General features: G+C 37.8%; 1 protein-coding gene across 2 annotated transcripts in view; it reads left to right on the forward strand.

Moving 5' to 3' along the window:
• LY75 (lymphocyte antigen 75) overlaps positions 1 to 21,403 on the forward strand; it is a 158,789-nt gene that overhangs the window by 13,789 nt on the left and 123,597 nt on the right. For both annotated transcript variants that reach the window (XM_071216379.1, XM_071216380.1), the window contains exons 5-13: positions 7,736 to 7,846; positions 8,801 to 8,941; positions 11,593 to 11,784; positions 12,649 to 12,806; positions 14,161 to 14,271; positions 14,794 to 14,882; positions 15,029 to 15,198; positions 17,255 to 17,454; positions 18,888 to 19,030. In XM_071216379.1, the coding sequence (XP_071072480.1) occupies positions 7,736 to 7,846; positions 8,801 to 8,941; positions 11,593 to 11,784; positions 12,649 to 12,806; positions 14,161 to 14,271; positions 14,794 to 14,882; positions 15,029 to 15,198; positions 17,255 to 17,454; positions 18,888 to 19,030 (1,315 nt within the window). The remainder of the gene's footprint in view (positions 1 to 7,735; positions 7,847 to 8,800; positions 8,942 to 11,592; positions 11,785 to 12,648; positions 12,807 to 14,160; positions 14,272 to 14,793; positions 14,883 to 15,028; positions 15,199 to 17,254; positions 17,455 to 18,887; positions 19,031 to 21,403) is intronic.

Here is a 21,403-nt window from a genome sequence, read left to right on the forward strand (position 1 = left end):
GAAAATTGACATTAAAGAGATCTGTTTAGCCACCACCCTGACTAAATATATAATAACGTTTTGTTTTATTGCTTTAAATCTCCCTCTGTCTCCTTTTTCCTTTAAAGAAATAAAATGTTATAAGAATGAATGCCCCACTCTTAAAATAACTATCACTCTGAGGGGCGTATAGCATTCTGGAATGCTTTTTTACAGTATATGTGCATTTGTATGTATACTATATTATATTCATTATGCTATTGTTATATATTATTAAAATAGCACAAATACTATCTCCTTTATCTATATATGTAAGTTGATCCATTTTAACTGCTGTTATGTAGTATTACTGTATGAATAATCCACAGTTTATTCATTCCCTATTGAGAGACAGGTTGTTTACAGCTTTTGCAAATTCCAAACACTTCTGCAAGGAAGGAACATCCTTGTGCAACGCATCATTGCTCAGCTTTGCGGAAACTTTTCTAAAGATTAGGAATTGCTGAGTTACAGGGTATACATCTTTTCACTTCTAATCAAAAGTTCCAAATGGCTTTCTAACTTGATTGTGTCTGTTAACACCTCTACTAGCACTAGGTATTATCTGACTTATTGATTGGCCAATATGATGGATGTAAAATGGTATTTCATTTTTGTTTTGTATTTCCCTGATAATTAATGTGGTTTTAAATATTTTCTTGTGTTTATTAAGCATTCAGGTTTCCCCATGGTAATTTGACTGCTCATATCTTTTTGCCCATTTTTGAATTGAATTGTTTGCCTTTTTTTTTTTATTGATTTGTCTTAATTCTTTATATTTTATGGATACTGATAATTTGTTGTAGGATTACAAATATCATTTCCTAGCCTTTGGTCTTTTAACTTTATGTTTGGTTCCTCTTACCATAAAATATGTTATTTTTATTTATATTTATTTTAAAGATTTATGCTTTATTTCTTTCTCTTCCCTCTCCCCCCGCCCCCCCACCCCCAGTTGTCTGCTCTCTGTCCACTCTCTGTGTGTTCTTCTCTGTTTGCTTGTATTATTCTCAGCAGCATTGGGAATCTGTGTCTCTTTTTGTATCATCTTGCTGTGTCAGCTCTCCATGTGTGCGGCACCATTCCTGGGCAGGCTGGACTTTCTTTCACGCTGGGCGGCTCTCCTTACGGGGCACACTCCTTGTGCATGTGGCTCCCCCATGTGGGGGACACCCTTGCGTGGCATGGCACTCCTTGTGCACATCAGCACTGTACTTGGGCCAGGTCACCACATGGGTCAGGAGGCCCTGGATTTGAACCGTGGACCTCCCACGTGGTAGGTGGATGCTCTATCAGTTGAGCCAAATCCACTTCCCTGTTAATTTCAATTTGATCAAATTTATCTTTTTCTTAATGCTTGTGCTTACTTATATTATTTAGCAAATCACTCCTTAGCCCTAAGTCTCCTATTTTTCTTCTAAAAGTTTATAAAAATGCTTTTCATATTTATATCTTCAGTTTATCTGGAATGTAATTTTAAAGATGGTGTGAGGTGGCGATCTCATTTATCTTTCTTCACCCAGATAACCAGTTGACCCAGCACTATTTATTTCACATTTTCCCCCTCTGGTTTACAATGGCCTCTTTAATATATTCTAAACTCCCGTACTATATGTAGGTCTGTTTTGGGGCTTTCCATCCTATTCCTTTGGTCCATCTGTCCCTGTGCCTATTCCACACTGTTTTAATTACTCTGCCCTTATTCAATAAATCTTGCTATCTGGTAGAGCAAATTCTCCCTTATACATTTTTTTCCTGGATTATCTTGGCTCCTCTTTTTAACCATTTACTCTTTTATATGCATTGAAAGATCACCTGGTTAATTTCAGTGAACTCTGTTAGGATTTTGATTGGAGTTACATTTAATTATAGATTAATTAAGGGAGCATTGGTGTCTCTACATTACTGATTCTTCTCACCTATGAGAAGGGTATGCCTTTCCATTGTATGTATACTATATTATATTCATTATGCTATTGTTGTATATTTAGATGATACAAATACTTTCTTATTTACATCTAAGTTTATCCGTTTTAGCTGCTGCTGTATAGTATTATTTTATGTGCTCAGTAAAATAACTTTTTCTGTCAGAATCTTACACATCTTTTATTAAAAAGTTTATAAATAGAAAATTTTTATATTATTTTAAAAAATCAAGACCCAGGTTACTGAGATCCAGATGATGTGTTCTCTGAATGGAAAAATAAAATAATGTATGATGCTGCGGCTATTCCAGGCAGAATACTAAATGTTTTTCCTTTTTTTCTTTTGAAGATTTATTTTTTATTTATTTCTTTCCCCTTCCCCACCCCTCCCCCCAGTTATCTGCTCTCTGTGTCCATTCACTGTGTGTTCTTCTGTGTCCACTGTGTCAGCAGCACTTGGAATCTCTGTCTCGTTTTACTGCGTCAGCTCTCCGTGTGTGTGGCGCCATTTCTGGACAGGCTGTACTTTTTTCACGCTGGGCAGCTCTCCTTACCGGGCACACTCCTTGCACATGGGGCTCCCCTAAGTGGGGGACACCATTGCGTGGCATGGCACTCCTTGTGCGCATCAGCACAGCGCATGGGCCAGCTCATCACAGGGTTTGAACCCTGGACCTCCCATGTGGTAGGCAGATGCTCTATCCATTGGGCCAAATCCACTTCCCAATGTTTTTCTATATTATCTCATTTGATACCATATAACAACCCTATGAGTTAGCTATTTTTATGCTTATTTTTCAGATGAAGAATGTGATGCACAGAAAGGAAACATAACTTGTACGAGGTCACCAACAAGTAATTGGCAGAGCCAAAATTTGAATACATTCAGTTTGAGGACAATAATTGTATCATGAATGTGCCTTTTATAAGACTCTGTCATTTGAGTCCAGAAATGGTCTAATGGAGTATTTTTTCTTTTTGCACAAACTCTGATCCAGGGGTTCTTAACCAGGGGTCCACAGGGGGCTGTGAGTTTCAGTTGAAAAAAATCAACTTATTATCTTTATTTTCTCTGGCTCTGATGTTGAAGGTCGTAAAACTATCTGCCACTACATTCTGAGAAGGGGTCTGTGGTTTTCACCTGACTGGCAAAGGGGTCTGTGGAATAAAAAATGTTAAGAACCTCTGCTCTAAGTACTCTTAATTTATTAAATGAGTACCTGTTGACTAAATTCTTCAGATAAATTGTGCCACCTGTTTTATGATCATGTAAATACTTAATAAATATTACCTATGAGCCAGGTCCAAATTTTTCCAGATAAATTAAGTAATTTAATCATCACTACAACCTCATGAGATAAGTATTTTATGCTCATTTTACAGATAAGGATATTGATGCTTGGAATAATATACAGATATCATGCAGCTAAGAAGTAATGGAATTGTGATTTGAATATCAACATATATATAACTCTAGAGCCTTTGTACTTTTTACTCTACCATTTACTCTTTGTACATATCTTTCTTTTCATCATTAAAATCTACTGTTCTGTCATCGTGCCTGTTGACTAAAAGTTTATACAGACCTCCTTTCCTACTTATAGCTTTAACCTTTTCCTGGGACTTGAACAATCAGACTTCAAGGAGAACCTGTCAACTAAGCATGATGGGTCAGTATTTGGCAATGAAATTGTATTCCAGACCTCAGTGAAGTCTTATAAAAAATATATTGTTGTGAGTGTAAGGTGCCAGTAAATTTAAGTTTCCTAGAAAATTGATATTTGAAAAAAGTGATGACTTCAATGAAGGAGAAAAATGTCAATGTGACCATGATATTCCTACCAAACAATCTAATGATCCATTTGGAAGAATGCATTTAACAGGATTCTTTATGCATCAGTTTTCTTTAATAACCCATAAAAGTGAAGTAATGTTTCAAAAGACCTTATTATCTACTGCCCTTGACTAGATACTCCCTACATGTTATGCATATTAATAATTTTAGAAGTACTTCCATTTCTAATGTTTCAAGCTCTTCTTTTAGTATGACAACTGTTTAGACAAATCAACATACCTAACAATGACTGGTAGTTTCCCAAGACCCAAGAAAGCTGTGCTTTAACATCTAAATCTCATTGTATCCAAACTTTGAAGAGATATTTCTGTTAATATCAAGTGACCCTTTACTGAAAACTGCCTTGTGCAAACATGTGGCTAGGAATGGTGTAGCACAATAAATAAATAAATAATCGGAGACTTCACTATCAGAATGCTTGGTTTAGTCGGGGAAATAGGAGTCGTACATATGCAGAGCCTAATGGAGCATGTTATTCCCAAACAACCTCTGGGTTTGACAGCTAGTGGGTGGGACTAGGAGGTCTAATACGAGGAAGAAAGCAAAAGCAGCCCCTTTAAAAATAAGTCCCACATAGTCTAAAAGAGCTTTCCTTCTACTTTTTGCCTGACCTGGACCTAATTAGTTTGGTTTTGTTTTTGTTTTCAGTTTTGTTTTTCTAATACGTGATTTCCTTGTACTCACTGAGTTTTGTTTGAGCCACCATGACATTTCTTAGACTAGAGCCCCTGATAACTGCCATCTTGATGCATTGGAGAGGTGCTTCTCTATGTCCGATAGTTTCTCATTGTGGGGAGAGAAGTAAAAATAAAGAGCTGGGTCTGAACAGGTATCTCTGGGACAGTAAAGGAGTATCTATGTATCTTACTGGATTCACTTATTTGATTGGGCAAGGAGATTTATACTAGCAATCATCTATTTCTTTATGGCAAAGATGAGGGTAGAGACAGTCTCAAATTAGCTTCTTGCCTGAACTGTATGAAGAAAGAAACACTGGCTCCAGATTGCTCAGGCCATATAAGAAATCCTCTGTCCTTCGTATTTGCCCAACATAGAACCTTTAGAGTTTTTTCTCTTCCCACTTAGGCCATCTACTTGGCATAAGACACATAAAGACCATTACTGTTGGCCAACACTGCCACAATAATTTAAAAATCCTATAATTCCAATAAAGAAAAAGTCATCAGTGTACATCACAAATGGAACACTAATGAAGCAAATCAGGAGCTTGATAGCATCCAAAGATCATTTTGTACATTCTAAATACGTACTTGCCATGTGCAAGTCAGTGATACTATCAGAGGGAGGGATTGATTTCTGCTAGAGGGTATCTGAAAAGACCTCATAGAAGGGGTTACATTGAACTTGGGATGGATAGGAAAGATTGGACCTCAATGGCATTTCCTATGTGAACCTCTTATATTTTTGGAATGTAACATTTTTTTGATCTATGTATCTTCAAAAAAATACAATTAAAAAAATAAAAATAAATTTAAATAAAGAAATGAATTAAAGAAATTCTGAATGTCAAGATATGGTTGACTCTGAAGTACAGTAAATATTTCATAGTTTTCTGGACTTTTCTAGGAGTGCTGGAAAATTGCTTTTACTAATAAGGAAAAACTTAAATTAGATTCAAACAGTAAGGTCTTTGTATATTCTGCTGGCAGCCCTTGCTTATGCTAACATTTCATGAAAGAAAAGGAGGAATCTAAAGTTCCATTAAGCAGTTTCCTCAAACCATCCACCCATTACCCACCTTCTCCTTCTTTAGTAGAGTAACCTTACCATCTATATTCTTGAGAAAACTGGGACCAACTCTTAGTTTCTCACCCCGTACTTAAAAATGTGTCTCTATACTGTCAGCCCTCCAGCTTCTTCAAGGTTAACTCCTTCCCCCAAGTGCTTTGTATCTACCTCAGGTGTTTCTGTCATCTCTTATGTTTTCATCTACTCTCACTTTCCTGATTCCTTCCCCATAGCCTATACACAGGTTTATACTTCTACCATTAAAAACATTATTTCCAGGATCCTGTTTACTACTAACTACAAGCCTGCCTCTTTCTTTCATAGCCAAGCTCCTGAAAAGAGCAGTCCACCTTTGCAGCTCACTCCTAACCTCCTATTTGCTGCTCACTGGAGCAATAACTGGGCTTCCCTCCCTTGAATTCTGGCATGGGAGTTACTGCCCTCGGCCCCTTTCCTCTTTGCTGCTGCTTTTTCTTCTCTAGCCAGGGAAGTTCTTCCACTCTCTGGGTTTCAGTTCTAGTAGAGTCATGTCTTTCAAGCACTGGAGTTCTAAAGACTGCTATAGGCAAAAGGAGTGTATAGTCAAAATTACCCTTGAAAAGACCTTTAAAGTAGGCATATGGTTTTGTGTATGCAAACTTTACATATAAATATACCTATATACATACATACATACATGCACATATATTCACACATATACACATACATACATATGGTAATGTATATAATACTCTGAGAGGAATTTAAGAAACTTTCATCCAGTGTTTTACTGGTAGGAATATTTCACCAAATTTTTGTTAGCTGTTATTTTTTTTCTCTATTTTTTTTTTAATGTTACATTAAAAATATATAAGAGGTCCCTATATACCCCCTATCTACCTCACCCCACTCCCCCACATCAACAACCTCTTTCATCATCGTGGGACATTCATTACATTTGGTGAATACATTTTGGAGCACAGCTGTACTACATGGATGATGGTTTACATTGTAGTTTACACTGTCCTCCAGTCCACCTAGTGGGCCATGGCAGGACATACAGTGTCCAGCATCTGTCCCTGCAGTACCATCCAAGACAACTCCAAATCCTGAAAATGCCCCCACATCATATCTCTTCTTCCCTCTCCCTGCCCTCAGCTCCTAAACTGTTCTTATTTGTCAACATCGTTGTTGTCTTCTGCAGAAAGTTGCTGTACCTCTTCTACCTTACTGTCAGTTCTTCAGTTCTTCCTTTATGATGTTGATAAAGTCTTGCCAGGTTTTTTAATAATGCTATTCATTTCTGTGACAGTGGTGAGAAAATCCTTACAATCATGCTTTATATTCTTTTCCAAATGTGCGTGGACCACTCAAGTGTGATTACATTCACTGCTTGTGGGCTCATGCACTTTGAGTGGAATATCAGTATATGTTCTTGATATTTAAATTATTTCTGGCTCTCTGCCTTCTCTCTATTTTACCGAAGGCAACAGTAATAAGGATAAATTTAGATGATGCAATCTCTAACCTTTGTGTGAGTATGTTTCTACCATTCTCTATCGTCAGCTTAAGGTTTCCTGTGGACCCTAGATCCATATATTCCATTGTCTAAGAAATAGCTCCTGTGCTGACCCAGGACCTGTAACACCTTAAAACTTGGGGATCCGTATCTGTCTTCCTCTACTAGACTGAAATCTCCCTGAGGGCAAGGACTTTGTCTTTTTGGTTTTTATATCCCTAGTACCTGCTGAATAATATGTGCTTAATAATTTAAACTATCACTCTGAAAAACAGTAAGGTCTTCAAAATTAAAAGTATGTTGAAAGTTGCTCTTTCTAAATCTTTTATATCAGTACAGGATGGTTAAAGTAGCTAATGAAACAGCTACTCTGAGAATATTCTGTTCTTTAGAGAAAGGAAATTGGATAAGCTATGGGAAACTTAGCACATCAGAAAAGAATACAGAAAGCACACAGGAATTAACTGATCAGCCTTTGGGTTTCTCAATAATCTGAATAATCTGAAGCCTTTGGGTTTCTTAATTTTCTACCAACCTTACCTGCCTCTGTTGGATAGCCTTATTGCAGGGATCCCTGTCTTATATTCAAGGCCTTCAGGGTTTTTTTTTGCTGGTAGGAGAAACTTAAGTCTGACTTAGACAATACAAAAGTAAATTTTGTCACTTAAAAAAATTATTTAATTCTTACAGAAAAAGAAGGCATTGCTAGAGTTTTCTGGATTGGCTTAAATCAGCTGTTTGCTGCTAGAGGCTGGGAATGGTCAGACCACAAGCCATTAAACTTTCTCAACTGGGATCCAGGTAAGTGCTCCTCCTCCCCTCCCCCCCCCCCCCCCCCCACTATGCACAGAGCAAAAGCTTGTGGGGGACAGGGGAAAGCTTCCCACTCACTTAGAGCTTATAAAAGCATCAAATCTTGCCAACCCTTTTTTTGGTTTTTGTTCAGAAGCATTTGTTCTCCTAAGCCATTCTTTGTTGTGGTACTATTATGGCCAAGTTGACCTACTCCACGGACGAAAGAGCATTTGTCCATAGCCTTTAGAGCAATCCTTCATTTTAGTTCAGAGCAAAACGAATCCCAAGAAAACACATGAAACCCTAGTGAACCAAAAGATTTTTTTCCCCAAAAGCAAGGATTGGGTACCTTTTGAAAAACAATATCTTAGGCTTCTGTCAAATGTAGAAACTGAAAGTTAACACTAACTTTAGTAGAAAAGTATTCTGCACATATATGGGGAAAACTGGTTAAGTGTAATAAAATACTAATTAGTCATTTTAGCTAACTAAATGTCCTTATTGGCAATTAATTTAATATTCTATTATTTTAGTAAATGGAATATTAAAATATAATTTAATCTTAAATTCAGGGCCTTAGAGGCATTACAAGGTAATGAATTAATATTCTGGTTGTACAGAGTAACAGATTAAGAGCTACTGACTACTGGATATGACATGGAAGTTGTTTGTGGGCAGAGGCTTGTTTTTTTTGTTTTTGTTTTTTAAATTAACTACAAGATATCAGAGTATTTTTCCTCTATATCTTACATTTTGGAAGACTGACATATTTAAGCATGTGGTTATTCATTGAGGGTTATCCATTTCAATTTAATTAGATGTTTTAACTATATTATGAGTTCCCATAAAAGAAAATTAGGAATATAAATTATTTTTTCTAACTGAATTCAAAATGTCTTTTCTCTTACCAATACCATGACCTTAACCTTCTTCTTCTCTTTGAAAATCCTACCATTTAAGATATTCCAAGTTCACCTACCATAGGGGGATCAAGCTGTGTAAAAATGGATGCTGAGTCTGGTCTCTGGCAGATTTTTTCCTGTGAAGCTCAACTACCCTATGTCTGCAAGAAACCATTAAATAATATAGTGGAATTAACAGGTATCTTTCTTGCTTCCTCATATATAAATAGCCCTCAAAATCTGTTTTATAGGGTCATGTGATTTCATTTCCATTATCTATTTCCATCTTTCCTTCACCTGATACTGCCATTGCAGAAAAGTGTTTGATTTTGACCATGTGTTTAGGTATTATCAGTTGTCTATGAATAATGCTTTGTTAAGGCAGTGAAGAATTTCAAGTAAAAATATTTATATGGCCATAAGAAGGCAGAGGAATTCTTGATAGGAGATCTATTTCTGTTCACAGGTAACTTTGTTTTTTTGGTAGGCAGTGATTCTTAAGTGTGATTCCAGACCAGGAGTATCCAATCACCTGGGAGCCTGTATGAAATGCAGATTCTCAGGACCTACCCCAGATTTACTGAAACAAATCTGTGTTTAAGAAGCCCTGTGTTTAAGTTTAAGAAGCACTAAAGATCATCTGCTCTAGGGATAGGCTGTATGTATTGCATGCCTTTGCGATAAATAAACAGTTACAGACATGGGAGTGTTTGCAGCTTTCCCAACCCTTGCCCAGCAATGTCTGCCCTGTTCTATCCTCCTTTGCTAAGCTGGTTCTTCAGAACTTTGTATTTGAAAATCAGGTGGAAAAGAGATGGAGAAAGACAAGAAGTATACAAGGAAGGGGGATTTTCCAGGGAGTTTGGGGCTGAGAGAGAGATAAAAAGCCTGAAGTTTTTGAGGGGTGGAGAAGTTTGAGGTACCTGAAGGAGTTGAGAAGAGGGCTACGTGTCTATTAAGCACATAAACTTGGTATATAATTAAATCCTCACTGAATGAGGAAGCCCAACACTCAGAACTGGAAAGAAAAACAGGAGGCTTTAAAACTTGCTTCAAAAAACAGTAGGAGGAGGAGATAAAGCATAAAATGTCTTGTCATCCTAAAGCTACATTTTTTTAAAAGATTTATTTATTAATATTTTTTATTTCTCTCCCCGCCCCCACCCCCGGTTGTCTGCTCTCTATGTCCATTCGCTGTGTGTTCTTCTGTGACTGCTTGTGTCAGCAGCACCCAGAATCTGTGTTTCTTTTTCTTGCATCATCTTGCTATTTCAGCTCTCCATGTGTGCGGCGCCATTCCTGGGCAGGCTGCACTTTTATTGCACTGGGCGGCTCTCCTTATGGGGCGCACTCCTTGCACGTGGGGCTCCCCTACGTGGGACACCCCTGCATGGCATGGCACTCCTTGCATGCATCAGCACTGCGCATGGGCCAGCTCATCACACCAGTCAGGAGGCCCTGGGTTTGAACCTCCCATATGGTAGGCAGATGCCCTATCCGTTGGGCCAAATCCGCTTGCCCTAAAGCTACATTTTTAAAGAAAAAAATAGAGAAGATAAAGAATGTAAGGGAATGTTTTAAAATAATAGGAGGAAATGACATTTATCTCCCAAGTTAATTCAACCAAATATAGTCCATATAACAAAAGGCATAATAGAAAAGATAGCACAAATGAAAATATTAAGATTGAATAAATTTCTCACACTAGCAAATAAGTAAATCATGATGTTTCCACATGATTGAATACTATGCAGTTATTAAAATAACTGTGCCAGGGGGGAAATATGGTCTTATATACAAAGAACAGAACAAAATGATATGCCTACTTATGCTTTTAATCCTGTAAAAATATGCATTTATAGGGACAAAGATGATAAAAAATGATTGTTTTAAGTTTGATTATGGGCGATTTTTCCCGTCTTCCTTTTATCATGATTGCAGAATAATAATAATATGTGCTATTTCATAACCTTGAAGTTAATTGAATTATCTTGCAAGTGTGAACGGATGGCATTTTATCCTTTAGGAAAAAACATAAACTGCTCACATTTTTTGGATGCTATTTTCATAAAGCATACGTTCCAAGTGCTTCAGAATTTGCTAAGTCTGAGTAACTGTCTAGATTTTTTAAAGAGGGATAGTAGTCTTTTGTATGGTTTCACATGTCATGCTTTTTCTCTGATTTTTCTTGACCTTCACTTCAGTGGGCTTTATCAAGGTCAAAACAAAGACTCACTAATTCCCTGAGGACTATAGATCTAGCAGAAGGGAGGAAAGAAGAGGTATAGAAATGCCCTTTGTCCGCTCCCATTGTTTCTGCCATATCTTTGGTGTGAAGTGTATTAAATGTCTTAACTCTATTCCTTAAATCTCTGACTGTACTTTGTTCAACAGTGAACACTGATGCTCATGCATTTGCTAAAATGACTATATATGAAAAGGAAGCTCAATCTCAATATTGTCTTCTCAAAGGCAGAGACTGGAGGAGAACCTTGCAAATCCCATACCCAGGAAATTTGCCAGCAACTGGATTATCCTGTGTCATTCTTCTGTCTGCTAAGACAGAGGGAATCCCTCCCTTGATTTTATCTTTCCCCCTTAACCAGTCTGTGCCCAGCCATGCAGTATATGTTTATCGCGTTAGTTAAGTCCCACTATTATCTGACTCCCTGCAGTAATTCTCATGATGCTATGTATACATTAGACACCACATTAATGATGTCACTGTACCTACTGATAACACATTCCCCAGTTTTCCAGATGCCTTACAATTCAAGAAAGAAGAATTTGCAATGTTATTGATTCAAATATATATCTTTACTGGAATATAAATAAATGCTTTTCCCCCAGATGTTTGGACATATTCAGATACCCACTGTGATGCAGACTGGCTGCCAAATAATGGATTTTGCTATCTGCTGGTAAATGAAAGTGATTCTTGGGATAAGGCGCATATGAAATGCAAAGTCCTCAGCAGTGACCTAATCAGCATTCATTCTTTAGCAGATGTGGAAGTAGTTGTCACAAAACTCTATAATGGGGGTAAGTTTTAAAAATACATATCCTATTTGAGAGGTTTGACACAGTTTGAGGTGACTCTACTTTCATACTCTTAGCATACTCTTAGCAGGAATGGAAAACTTACAATTTGATCCTATAGATCAGCTCTGACATACAGAAATTTCTGTAATGATGGAAATACTCTATAATTTGTGCTGCACAGTAGCCACTAGCCACAAGCGGTTTTTGAGCACTTGAAAGGTAGCTAGTGCAATTGAGGAACTCAGTTTTTACTTTTATTTAGTTCAGTTAATTTCAATTTCAGTTTAAATAGCCACATGTTGCTAATGGCTACCAATTTGACAGTACAACCATTGTCTGAATAATATCCTCATCTCAAACTAAATTCTATTTAGGTTGCTCAAAAAACTTAAGTGATTTGCTTTTGTAACTATTTGAAAGCTAAAATGTGGTGAACAAAATTATGCTAGGCTGTCAGTATTACACTGTTATCCCTAGGAATCACTAATAATAATAGTAGCTATTAGTAGTGTGTGTCCTCATTATTCTGTGCCAGCACTGTAATTGCTTTACCTATGAGGGCAGTGGTGGACAACATTTCTATTCTAACTGGAACATCTTTTCATTAATTCCTGTAAAGCAAGGTTTACCTAAACCAGCTATCAGAGGTATCATAGTACTGCTTTCCCTGTGTTCTCTACCTGTGTAAGTGACCTGAAAGTCTTCATTATCTACCTTGCCTACCTTATCAACAATTTAACAGATTAATCAAGAATACAATTAAGGCCCCTAAAACCTCATATCATAATGTAAAAATCAGTAGTAATGTACATATCCAAGAATACAATTTAGAAATACCAAACAAATAAAACATTTTTCTTTTAGATGCAAAAGAAGAAATATGGACAGGTCTTAAGAACACAAATACGCCAACTTTATTTCAGTGGTCAGATGGTACTGATGTTACCCTAACATATTGGGATGCGAATGAGCCAAATGTTCCCTACAATAAGACTCCCAACTGTGTTTACTATTTAGGAAAGGTAGGAAACTCTCTGTTTTTTCCTGTATTTTTATTGTTATACCTTATAAAAATATTAAAATTACTTTGAATGGAATGTTTGCATATAAACTGGGGAAGATAATAAAAGGTAAAAGAGCCCTGTAGATTGTCTTTCCTATAGCTATTGAAAATAGATAAATTAAAGCAAAGTCCTAAATAAGCTGTCTACTTCCTATTTGGGAGCATGTGCTCTGGCCTGTAACAGATCCAGAGAATCCCATCAGAACTCAGATTCTTTTCTAGATTAGTTGTAATAACCTGTTTTTTCTCAGGACCAGGGTCCCTGGCCATCTTTCTGCCATCAATGTGGTATTTTCATGTGTAGCCACAATTTAACTTGAGAAATTCCATCCTCTGAATTCATATTCAGATTGTTTTATATTTATCCTACTTTGAGAGACAAAAATCTTTTTTTTAAGAAATTAGATATAATTTCTCTTAGAGAGCACCATACCCTGTAGAATGCCTAATATTTATTGAGCATGCTATAGTTGAAAGCGCAAAATAGGCTGTATTTTGATCAGAAAAGATATGTGTTCCTTTTATATTTGTGTCACATTTCTGTGGTCTCCTGATTGTTTAGGAGGTTGATGGTGTCACACAAACTTCTACAGAGAGTTAACTATAAACAATAAATTGTATGTATATTTAGAAATGTTTTAGGAGAGAAGGTGTACTTATAAGGGTACCACAGATGGTGCTCTATTTAAAAGGACAGCCAAGGTGGATAACCTAAGTGTCCATCAACAGATGAATGATAAAGAAAAGGTGATGCATCCATGCAATGGAATATTATTTACCCTTAAAAGGGAATCAAGCTTTCATACATGCTATGACATGGATGAACCTTGAATATATTTCGCTAATGAAATAAGCCAGATACAAAAGGACCATTATATTATTAAATAATTCATATAGACAGAAAGTAGGTGACAGAGTTTTGATCCTAGAAATCTTGGCAAAAACTCCATGACATGGACAAATTTTGACTATGTCATATGGAAGAGACTAGAAAACTGGCAACTGTTTATGGGCTTTTCTCTTTAACTTTTATACTATCTAATTCTTTTCTTGTCCTTTGATAGTGATATAAGAAAATGGATTATTTTCCTTGACCTTGAGGTGATACTGAGATAACAGGCTTGTAGACATATTGGGTAACATTTTCTGGGAGTGTTTTCTTAGGTTTAATCATTCACTTATATCCCCCCCTCCCCCTCCTCTCAAAGTTTTGTAAGAAGAAATTATCTTGATTTAAAATAAACCACAGTTCAATTTTAAATATATGGCAATAATTTCTTGGATGGACAAATGTATTTTCTGTTTTTTAAAAGTTAGGTCAGTGGAAAGTTCAGTCATGTGAAGAGAAACTTAAATATGTATGTAAGAAAAAGGGAGAAAAAATGAGTGATGCCAGATCTGATAAGCTGTGTCCTCCAGATGAGGTATGTAAAAATCCCAGTATACATTTCCTAAGCAGTATTTCTCCTTCTTGGTTAGAGGTAGTAGTTGAGACTTTAAACAGTTTAGACTTGGAAAATTATCAGCTTAATTTCATTGACATTAGAGCAAGCCAGCAGGCAGTGAACCACAGCACGTAGAAGTTCTTACAGAAAAAAGAGTTATTATGAAGTTCTATCAAAATGTATATGATTACTCCCCTAAATGCTAATGTATTTACTTTCTCCACTTAAATTCTTTTTCAAAAATAATTCAACCAACAACTATTATGGGGAGATAAGCACTATTATAACAAGAACTAAGACACAGCTTCTGTCTGAGATAGGTACACAGCCTTGATAAAGTTATTTTTGAAAGTTCCTCCCACCTTCATCACATGTATAAATTCACCAGCCAGCCCCTGAAGTTCCACAAGTTGTAAGATGTCAGTGTAGCAGAACCTTACCTGTTTGAGGGATATCATCAAATCTGGTATACAATGTGACAATATTTCTCCTCTGATTTAAGGCTGGAAGAGACATGGAGAAACCTGTTACAAGATATATACAGATGAGGTCCCTTTTGGAACCAATTGTAATTTGACTATTACTAGCAGGTATGGCCATTGACAAACTTGTACTTGTGAACTTTTAACTCTGGGTTCCTTTGTCATACAATCTCCTTAAGAAAAAGTCACATCTTCAATTTGTATGTTAATCCAGTCATTGTAAAACAGTTGCTAATTCGACTGTTCCTTTGTAGATTTGAGCAAGAATACCTGAATGATATGATTAAAAAGTATGATAAATATTTTAAAAAGTACTTCTGGACTGGTTTGAGAGATGTAGATTCACGTGGAGAGTATAGCTGGGCAAGTGTCAGTGGAATAAAGCGGGCTGTAACCTTTTCCAACTGGAATTTTCTTGAGCCAGGTGAGTACCTTAGCATTTAAAGTAGTAGATGCCAGTGACTTGTGAAATAACAGCATCCCTCCCAGATGTTTTCTTCACTTACTATGAAATGTGAAGGAATTGGTGATCTTCAGGACTAGAGTCTAACTATGAAACCATAGATAGAAGCAGTGACTGTGTCTTGATTGGTAATAATCCAGTTAAAGATGTTAGAAAAATCAGTTCTTAGAAACCCCCATCTAATGGCATAGAGCCATAATTTTGAATTTTTATCATTTCCAGGTAAGTCTCAAATGAATCTAGAAGCTTCATTATGAAGCATGTTATATTTTCATCTCTCTGCTTCTTCTGTCTCCAAAATTGAATGTGTTTATATTCTTATTCTCAATGGGAGAGAAATAAGGATGCAGTATTGTAGGTATTTTTTTATTCTGAAAGTTGGTTAATCTTTCTCCAACCAGCTTAACTCCTTGACTATAATTAGTTATGAGAATCATAGAACATTTGAACCAGAAGGGACTTTCAGAAGACTATTAAACTGACTCATGATTTTGGAATTGAGAATTGGCTTAGAAATAGAAATACTGTTTACTTGACAAAGGTTATTTAGTTATTGAATTGGTAGAACACAGATCTCCCAACTTCTAATCCAGTGTATTTAAAAGGATTTGGCTTTGTATAAGGGAGCAATTAGTAAGCATTCCACTGGTCTCATTTTTGAATTATTTGTATTTTCTCATGCTCATCTGATGTGATCATGAAGATCATATTTTCTAAAACAAAAATGTGATGTGAGTTTATAATCATACACAATATTTGAGATAGGGACTGCCCTACAAAATTTGTGTTTTATGGACATCACCATAAATGTGAGTGGTGTTGTTTAAACAGAGTCATCTTTTTCTTAATAGAAGAAGATGAAGGATATAGAACCTATTCCTGATTAAATCTCATCTTAGAAATATTCCAATATATAAAATGTATATGATTCTTTTTATAGACACTTAAATATCTTAGAGTAAATGTCATATTCTTCATGCATGAGCCTCAGTGGTCGGAGAGATGCTGAGAAAGTGGCTACAATAGCTATTCTTTCAGTCCCAAGACCAAAAAGCCTGTCATTAGGTTCACTTTACTTTTGCTGCCAGCTTTGGCCAGCTTGGTCTATCATGGGCAAGCCATGGGCCAGGGGTGCGAAACAGGGCAGCAATAGTGGACCCATCCAGGGTAATATAGCATTATCTTTCCTGAATCCCTTTTCCTCTTTCTGACCAAGTATAAGAGACATGAGACCATACGGCTTCTCTGTGTGGTGGGATAGAAGTTATCCTCCTTACTTTCCAAACTTCTTATCTTCTCCCAAGTCAGGCAGTGTGGTGTAAAGGAAAAGGGAGCGTGGCCATTTTGGCAGAAAAAATCTGGATTCAAATCCTGACACCGGCACTAACTGTGTGATTGTAGGCAAGTCACTTATTCTTCATCTGGAAAATGGAGCTGATAATACAAACTACATTTCCAAGTGGTTATGAATAATAGAGGTTTTACCTGACATAAATAATAAACAAATGTAGGTTACTTTGTATTGCCTTCTACCTTTATTAAACGAAACGTTACTTTGGATCTGAATCTGGGAGGGTTTTGTTTTGATTTTTGCTGAGTTGCTTAAAAACTGTACAAAGTTGTTAAGCTAATCAGAATTGCTTAGGCTATCCTGAACATTCTAGTGGTTTAGGGCACAGCTCTGTAAAGCAGCCTGCCTGGGTTCAAATCCTGGCTCAACCACTTACTAACGTTGTGAACTTGGACACGTTTCTTCTCACTGTACTTCAGGTATGACGATAGACTTTACCCTGAAGGTTTATAGTGAAGATCAATTACTTTAATCCTCTTACAGTTGTGCCTGGCAAGGAGTAAATACTCCTCTAATTACTTATTATTTTGCTGAACAACACCTTGCTTTTCTCTCCTTCATTTTCTTTCCTACTCTCACTTCCTACCTTGGCTCAAAAAAATAGACACTAAGAAATGTCTGGGCTTTAATTTAAAATTTTAATTAAACTTTCCAATTTAATCCCAGCTTCTCCAGGAGGGTGTGTGGCTATGTCTACTGGAAAGTCTCTTGGAAAGTGGGAGGTGAAAGACTGCAGAAACTTTAGAGCACTTTCAATTTGCAAGAAAATAAGTGGACCCGCTGAGCCTGAGGAAGTAGCCCTGAAACCTGATGATCCCTGTCCTGAAGGATGGCACAGTTTCCCCTCAGGCCTTTCTTGTTACAAGGTAAAGCCACATTCTCATTAAATGCCTCAGTGAAGTCATCTGTCCTCTATCCTAGTCCATGCCCTTGTACAAAAGTATGCCCCTGCATGTTACATACATGTAACAGGTTAAAAGTGTTTGAGGAGCACAGAGTCCCTGGCAGGGCACCACCCCCTGGCTGTCCAGCTGGACCTCTGCTGTCAGGCGGCTCGTCCCCACAGCCAGCATGCATACTATCCTAGGAGCAGGGCCAGGACTGACTCTTTTCTGAGGGTTCTCTTTTCTGGGCAGTTGGGTGAGCATCATGCCTTGATGACACTATGCGTATCTCTCTTAATTCTTGCTCTCAGATTAAGAATCCCATCACTTCTTATAGTGTACAAAATTTATTTAGGGTTTGTACCAGTCAGCCAATTCCACAAACAAACCAAACATACTACCCCAAAATTCAGTGGCAACAAATGTTTATTCTCATATTCACAGATGTCCAAGTCAGCTAGGACTTGACTGATGTAGGTTGAACTCCGCTGTTCAGCTCTGCTTCCTACTGTGGGTGGGCAAGGCTGGGCTCCCAGCTATGAGTTGGGGTCTGTTGCCCTTCAGTCTTGGTCTCAGATTGAAACTGGGACTTGTTCTTCTCCTGGTAAATCGCTGGAGCTGAAAAGGCAAGTCCAACAACGTAAGCACATTCCATACCTCTGTTCACTTCATGTCGACTAACTTCGCCTTCGTCACAAGTTACAGGGCCAAGCCCCATACATGGAAGCATACACCCCACCAGAAGCCCAGGGGAAAAATGTGTAATTATATTATAGGGAAGTGAAGAATTGGGATCAATAATTCAGTCTACCATGGTGTCATCTCTTCCTCCTTCTACTTCTCCTCTTCTTTTGAAATGAGTGATTCTTTTGGCTGCAACTATAATAGTTTTCACAAACTAAATAAACAGTCTGAAGTGGCAGGTTTTGTTTTACCATGTTCTTTAAGTGTTAGTACAGCAAGGCATGCTGCCCTTTGATTCTTCTTCATCAGAAAATAGGCTTGTACTGGCACAGGTCTCAGCATCTTACGTTCAGAAATATACTGTTAGCACGTTTCATTGCAGAAGACTGCTCCCGAAGTATTCATATGTATCCTTCATGGCCTCACCTGCTGGTTCATTTTATTTTTCAAAGTCTTAGGAATGCAGAACTATGGGATCTCGTTGGAGCAGATCCCCAGCCTGGCTGAGGAAGGCCACCCTATCTGGAACTAGTGAGCTGGCCCCATGATGGCCTTTAGGTGACTCTTTCAGCAGGACCGGCATACATCACAGTATATATGTGTGTACCTGTGCCTTCATTGCACCTGTATGAATCGATCTCAGGGCCCAAACGTTTGACTATAATTGACTATGAAATTATGACTACCTTGTGATTATACCGGAAAACAAATTAAAATGATATTTTGTTAAGCTATTTCATATAGAAAGAATTGTGAGAAAGAGGAACTGGGAAGAAGCTGAACGATTCTGCCAAGCACTTGGAGCACACCTTGCTAGTTTCAGTCATATGGATGATATAAAGAAATTCCTTCAATTTTCCATGGACCAGTTCAGGTAATACTTTTGGAATGAGAATGCCTGAGTTGAATTTGATATCCTCTAAGTATTCAGAATTTAGATGTCTTATCTATAAGGTCATTCAACACTTAGTCATTCAATGTGGTGTACTCCTATGTTTAAGACTCTGAGGGATTCAAAGATGAATGAGACATAGTCCCCATTCTTTGGGTAATCAAGTCCAATAGTGGGGATAAGAAAAATATGGCAACATATCTGGAACAAGGTAGAATATTGTTAGTAAGTAAGGAAAGGCCATGGGAATGCAGAGAAAAGATAAAGTGTTTCTGGAAGGTATAATCAGGGGGAGTGCTGTGAAGAGGGCTTCTCCCAAGGCAGGTAAGAACTTGAGTGGTAAGATGGGAGAAGGAGTCAGGAAAAAACAGAATGTAGGCAAAGGGAATGAGACCAAATGTACAGGTATGGTCAGGGAGAAATGAGTCTTACAGATTAGCTAGAAAATAGGATTTGGATATGAAATTGGAATCTCCTTGCATTCCAGGTAAGGAGTTTGAGCTTAAGTCCATTAATGCATATGTGTGTGTACACACACACTCCATAGGTGAGAGAAGTAATAATTGTGATTCAGACAATAAAAATGGCAAAAAAACCCTTATAGAATAGATTGAGGAGGGACAGTGACTACCCACTGTCAAAAACCAATTAGAATAACTCCCCTTGTGGAAACCTTCACTGGGAAAGCATGGGAATAGGAAAACAGAGAAGTGATCAGAGATGTTATAGAAATGGAATAAAAAACTTATTGCAGCAATAAGTTAATGCTGACTACAGGTGGCCCACTGAGATGGGATATCACTCTCTAATTTGCCATGGTCCCTAATTTATTATTTCTTTTTTTTTTTTTAATTATTTATTATTTTTTTAAAAAATTACATTATGAAAAATATGAGGTCCCATTCAACCCCACCGCCCCCGCCCCCCACTCCCCCCACAGCAACACTCTCTCCCATCATCATGACACATCCATTGCACCTGGTAAGTTCATCTCTGAGCATCACTGCACCCCATAGTCAATGGTCCACATCATAGCCCAGACTCTCTCACGTTCCATCCAGTGGGCCCTGGGGGGATCTATAATGTCCCATAATTGTCCGTGAAGCACTATCCAGGACAACTCCACGTCCCGAAAATGCCTCCACATCTCATCTCTTCCTCCCGTTCCCCACACCCAGCAGCCACCATGGCTACCGTTCCCACACCCATTCCACATTTTCTCTGTGGACATTGGATTGGTTGTGTCCATTGCACATCTATGTCAAGTGAGGGCTTAGATTCCACATGGGTACTGGATGCACTCCTCCCTCTTCCAGTTGTAGACACTCTAGGTTCCATGTTGTGGTGGTTGACCTTCTTCAACTCCATGTTAGCTGAGTGGAGTAAGTCCAATAAATCAAAGTGTAGGAGCTGAAGTCTGTTGAGGCTCTGGGCCTGGGTGTCATATTATCAGTCCAGAGATTCAAATCCCCTACATATATCTTAAGCCCAGCATCTACTACAATTCCAATAAAGTAGCATGCAAGTCTTGTGAAAAGAGATCCCCTCTGAGTCCAATTCCATCATGCAGAAACACCAGCTCCAAAGAAGGGCTATCTGTCATGGCAGTGAACCCCTTCTGCCATGACCATAGAACCCATGGGTCTCTTTATCCCTCAAAAGAACCAATACCTGGGGTTGTATCTACCTTATCTGTCTCTTAGACTCTGTTCAGTTGTACATAGGGGTATTCCTTCTGACAACCTCCAGACTCTTTTTTAGAGACTCACAGCCTTATAATCTCATTTCTCCTTTCCATTTCCCCCTTACATTAGGTCAAACAGCTTCCCGAAGTCATGTTATTATATGTAGACAGGTATATTCTGCTGTTCCGCATTGAATCTTTAATTCAAGGTCATTTTCTAGTTGCTTCTTCAGCTGGTCCTAATTTATTATTTCTTGACCTACTTCACTTCCTTATGTCATATGCTTGTCCCATACAGCATCTAAGGTAATAATAACCAACTTAACTAAAATTGGTAAAATTAAAAGAATAGGCAAAAATATATTGTGAAAATATGGTCTAAAGTGCTAGTCGTAGTATTACTATTAGATAAGTACAAAAAAAATTATTTAGGTGGGAAGAGAGTCCTATTTCTTATTGATTAAAGGTACAATCTACAATGAAACTATAACAATCAAGAACATTTTAGGAAAGTGGCTGTGGTTCAACTGATAGAGCATCCGTCTACCATATGGAAGGTCCAGGATTCAATCCCCAGGGCCTCCTGGCCCTTGTGGTAAGCTGGCCCACATGCGGAGCTGCTGCTCGCAAGGAGTGCCATGCTATGCAGGAGCACCCCCGCGTAGGGGTGC

Source organism: Dasypus novemcinctus, chromosome 7 (genome assembly GCF_030445035.2).
Source record: "Dasypus novemcinctus isolate mDasNov1 chromosome 7, mDasNov1.1.hap2, whole genome shotgun sequence".
NCBI classification, from domain to species: Eukaryota; Metazoa; Chordata; class Mammalia; order Cingulata; family Dasypodidae; genus Dasypus; species Dasypus novemcinctus.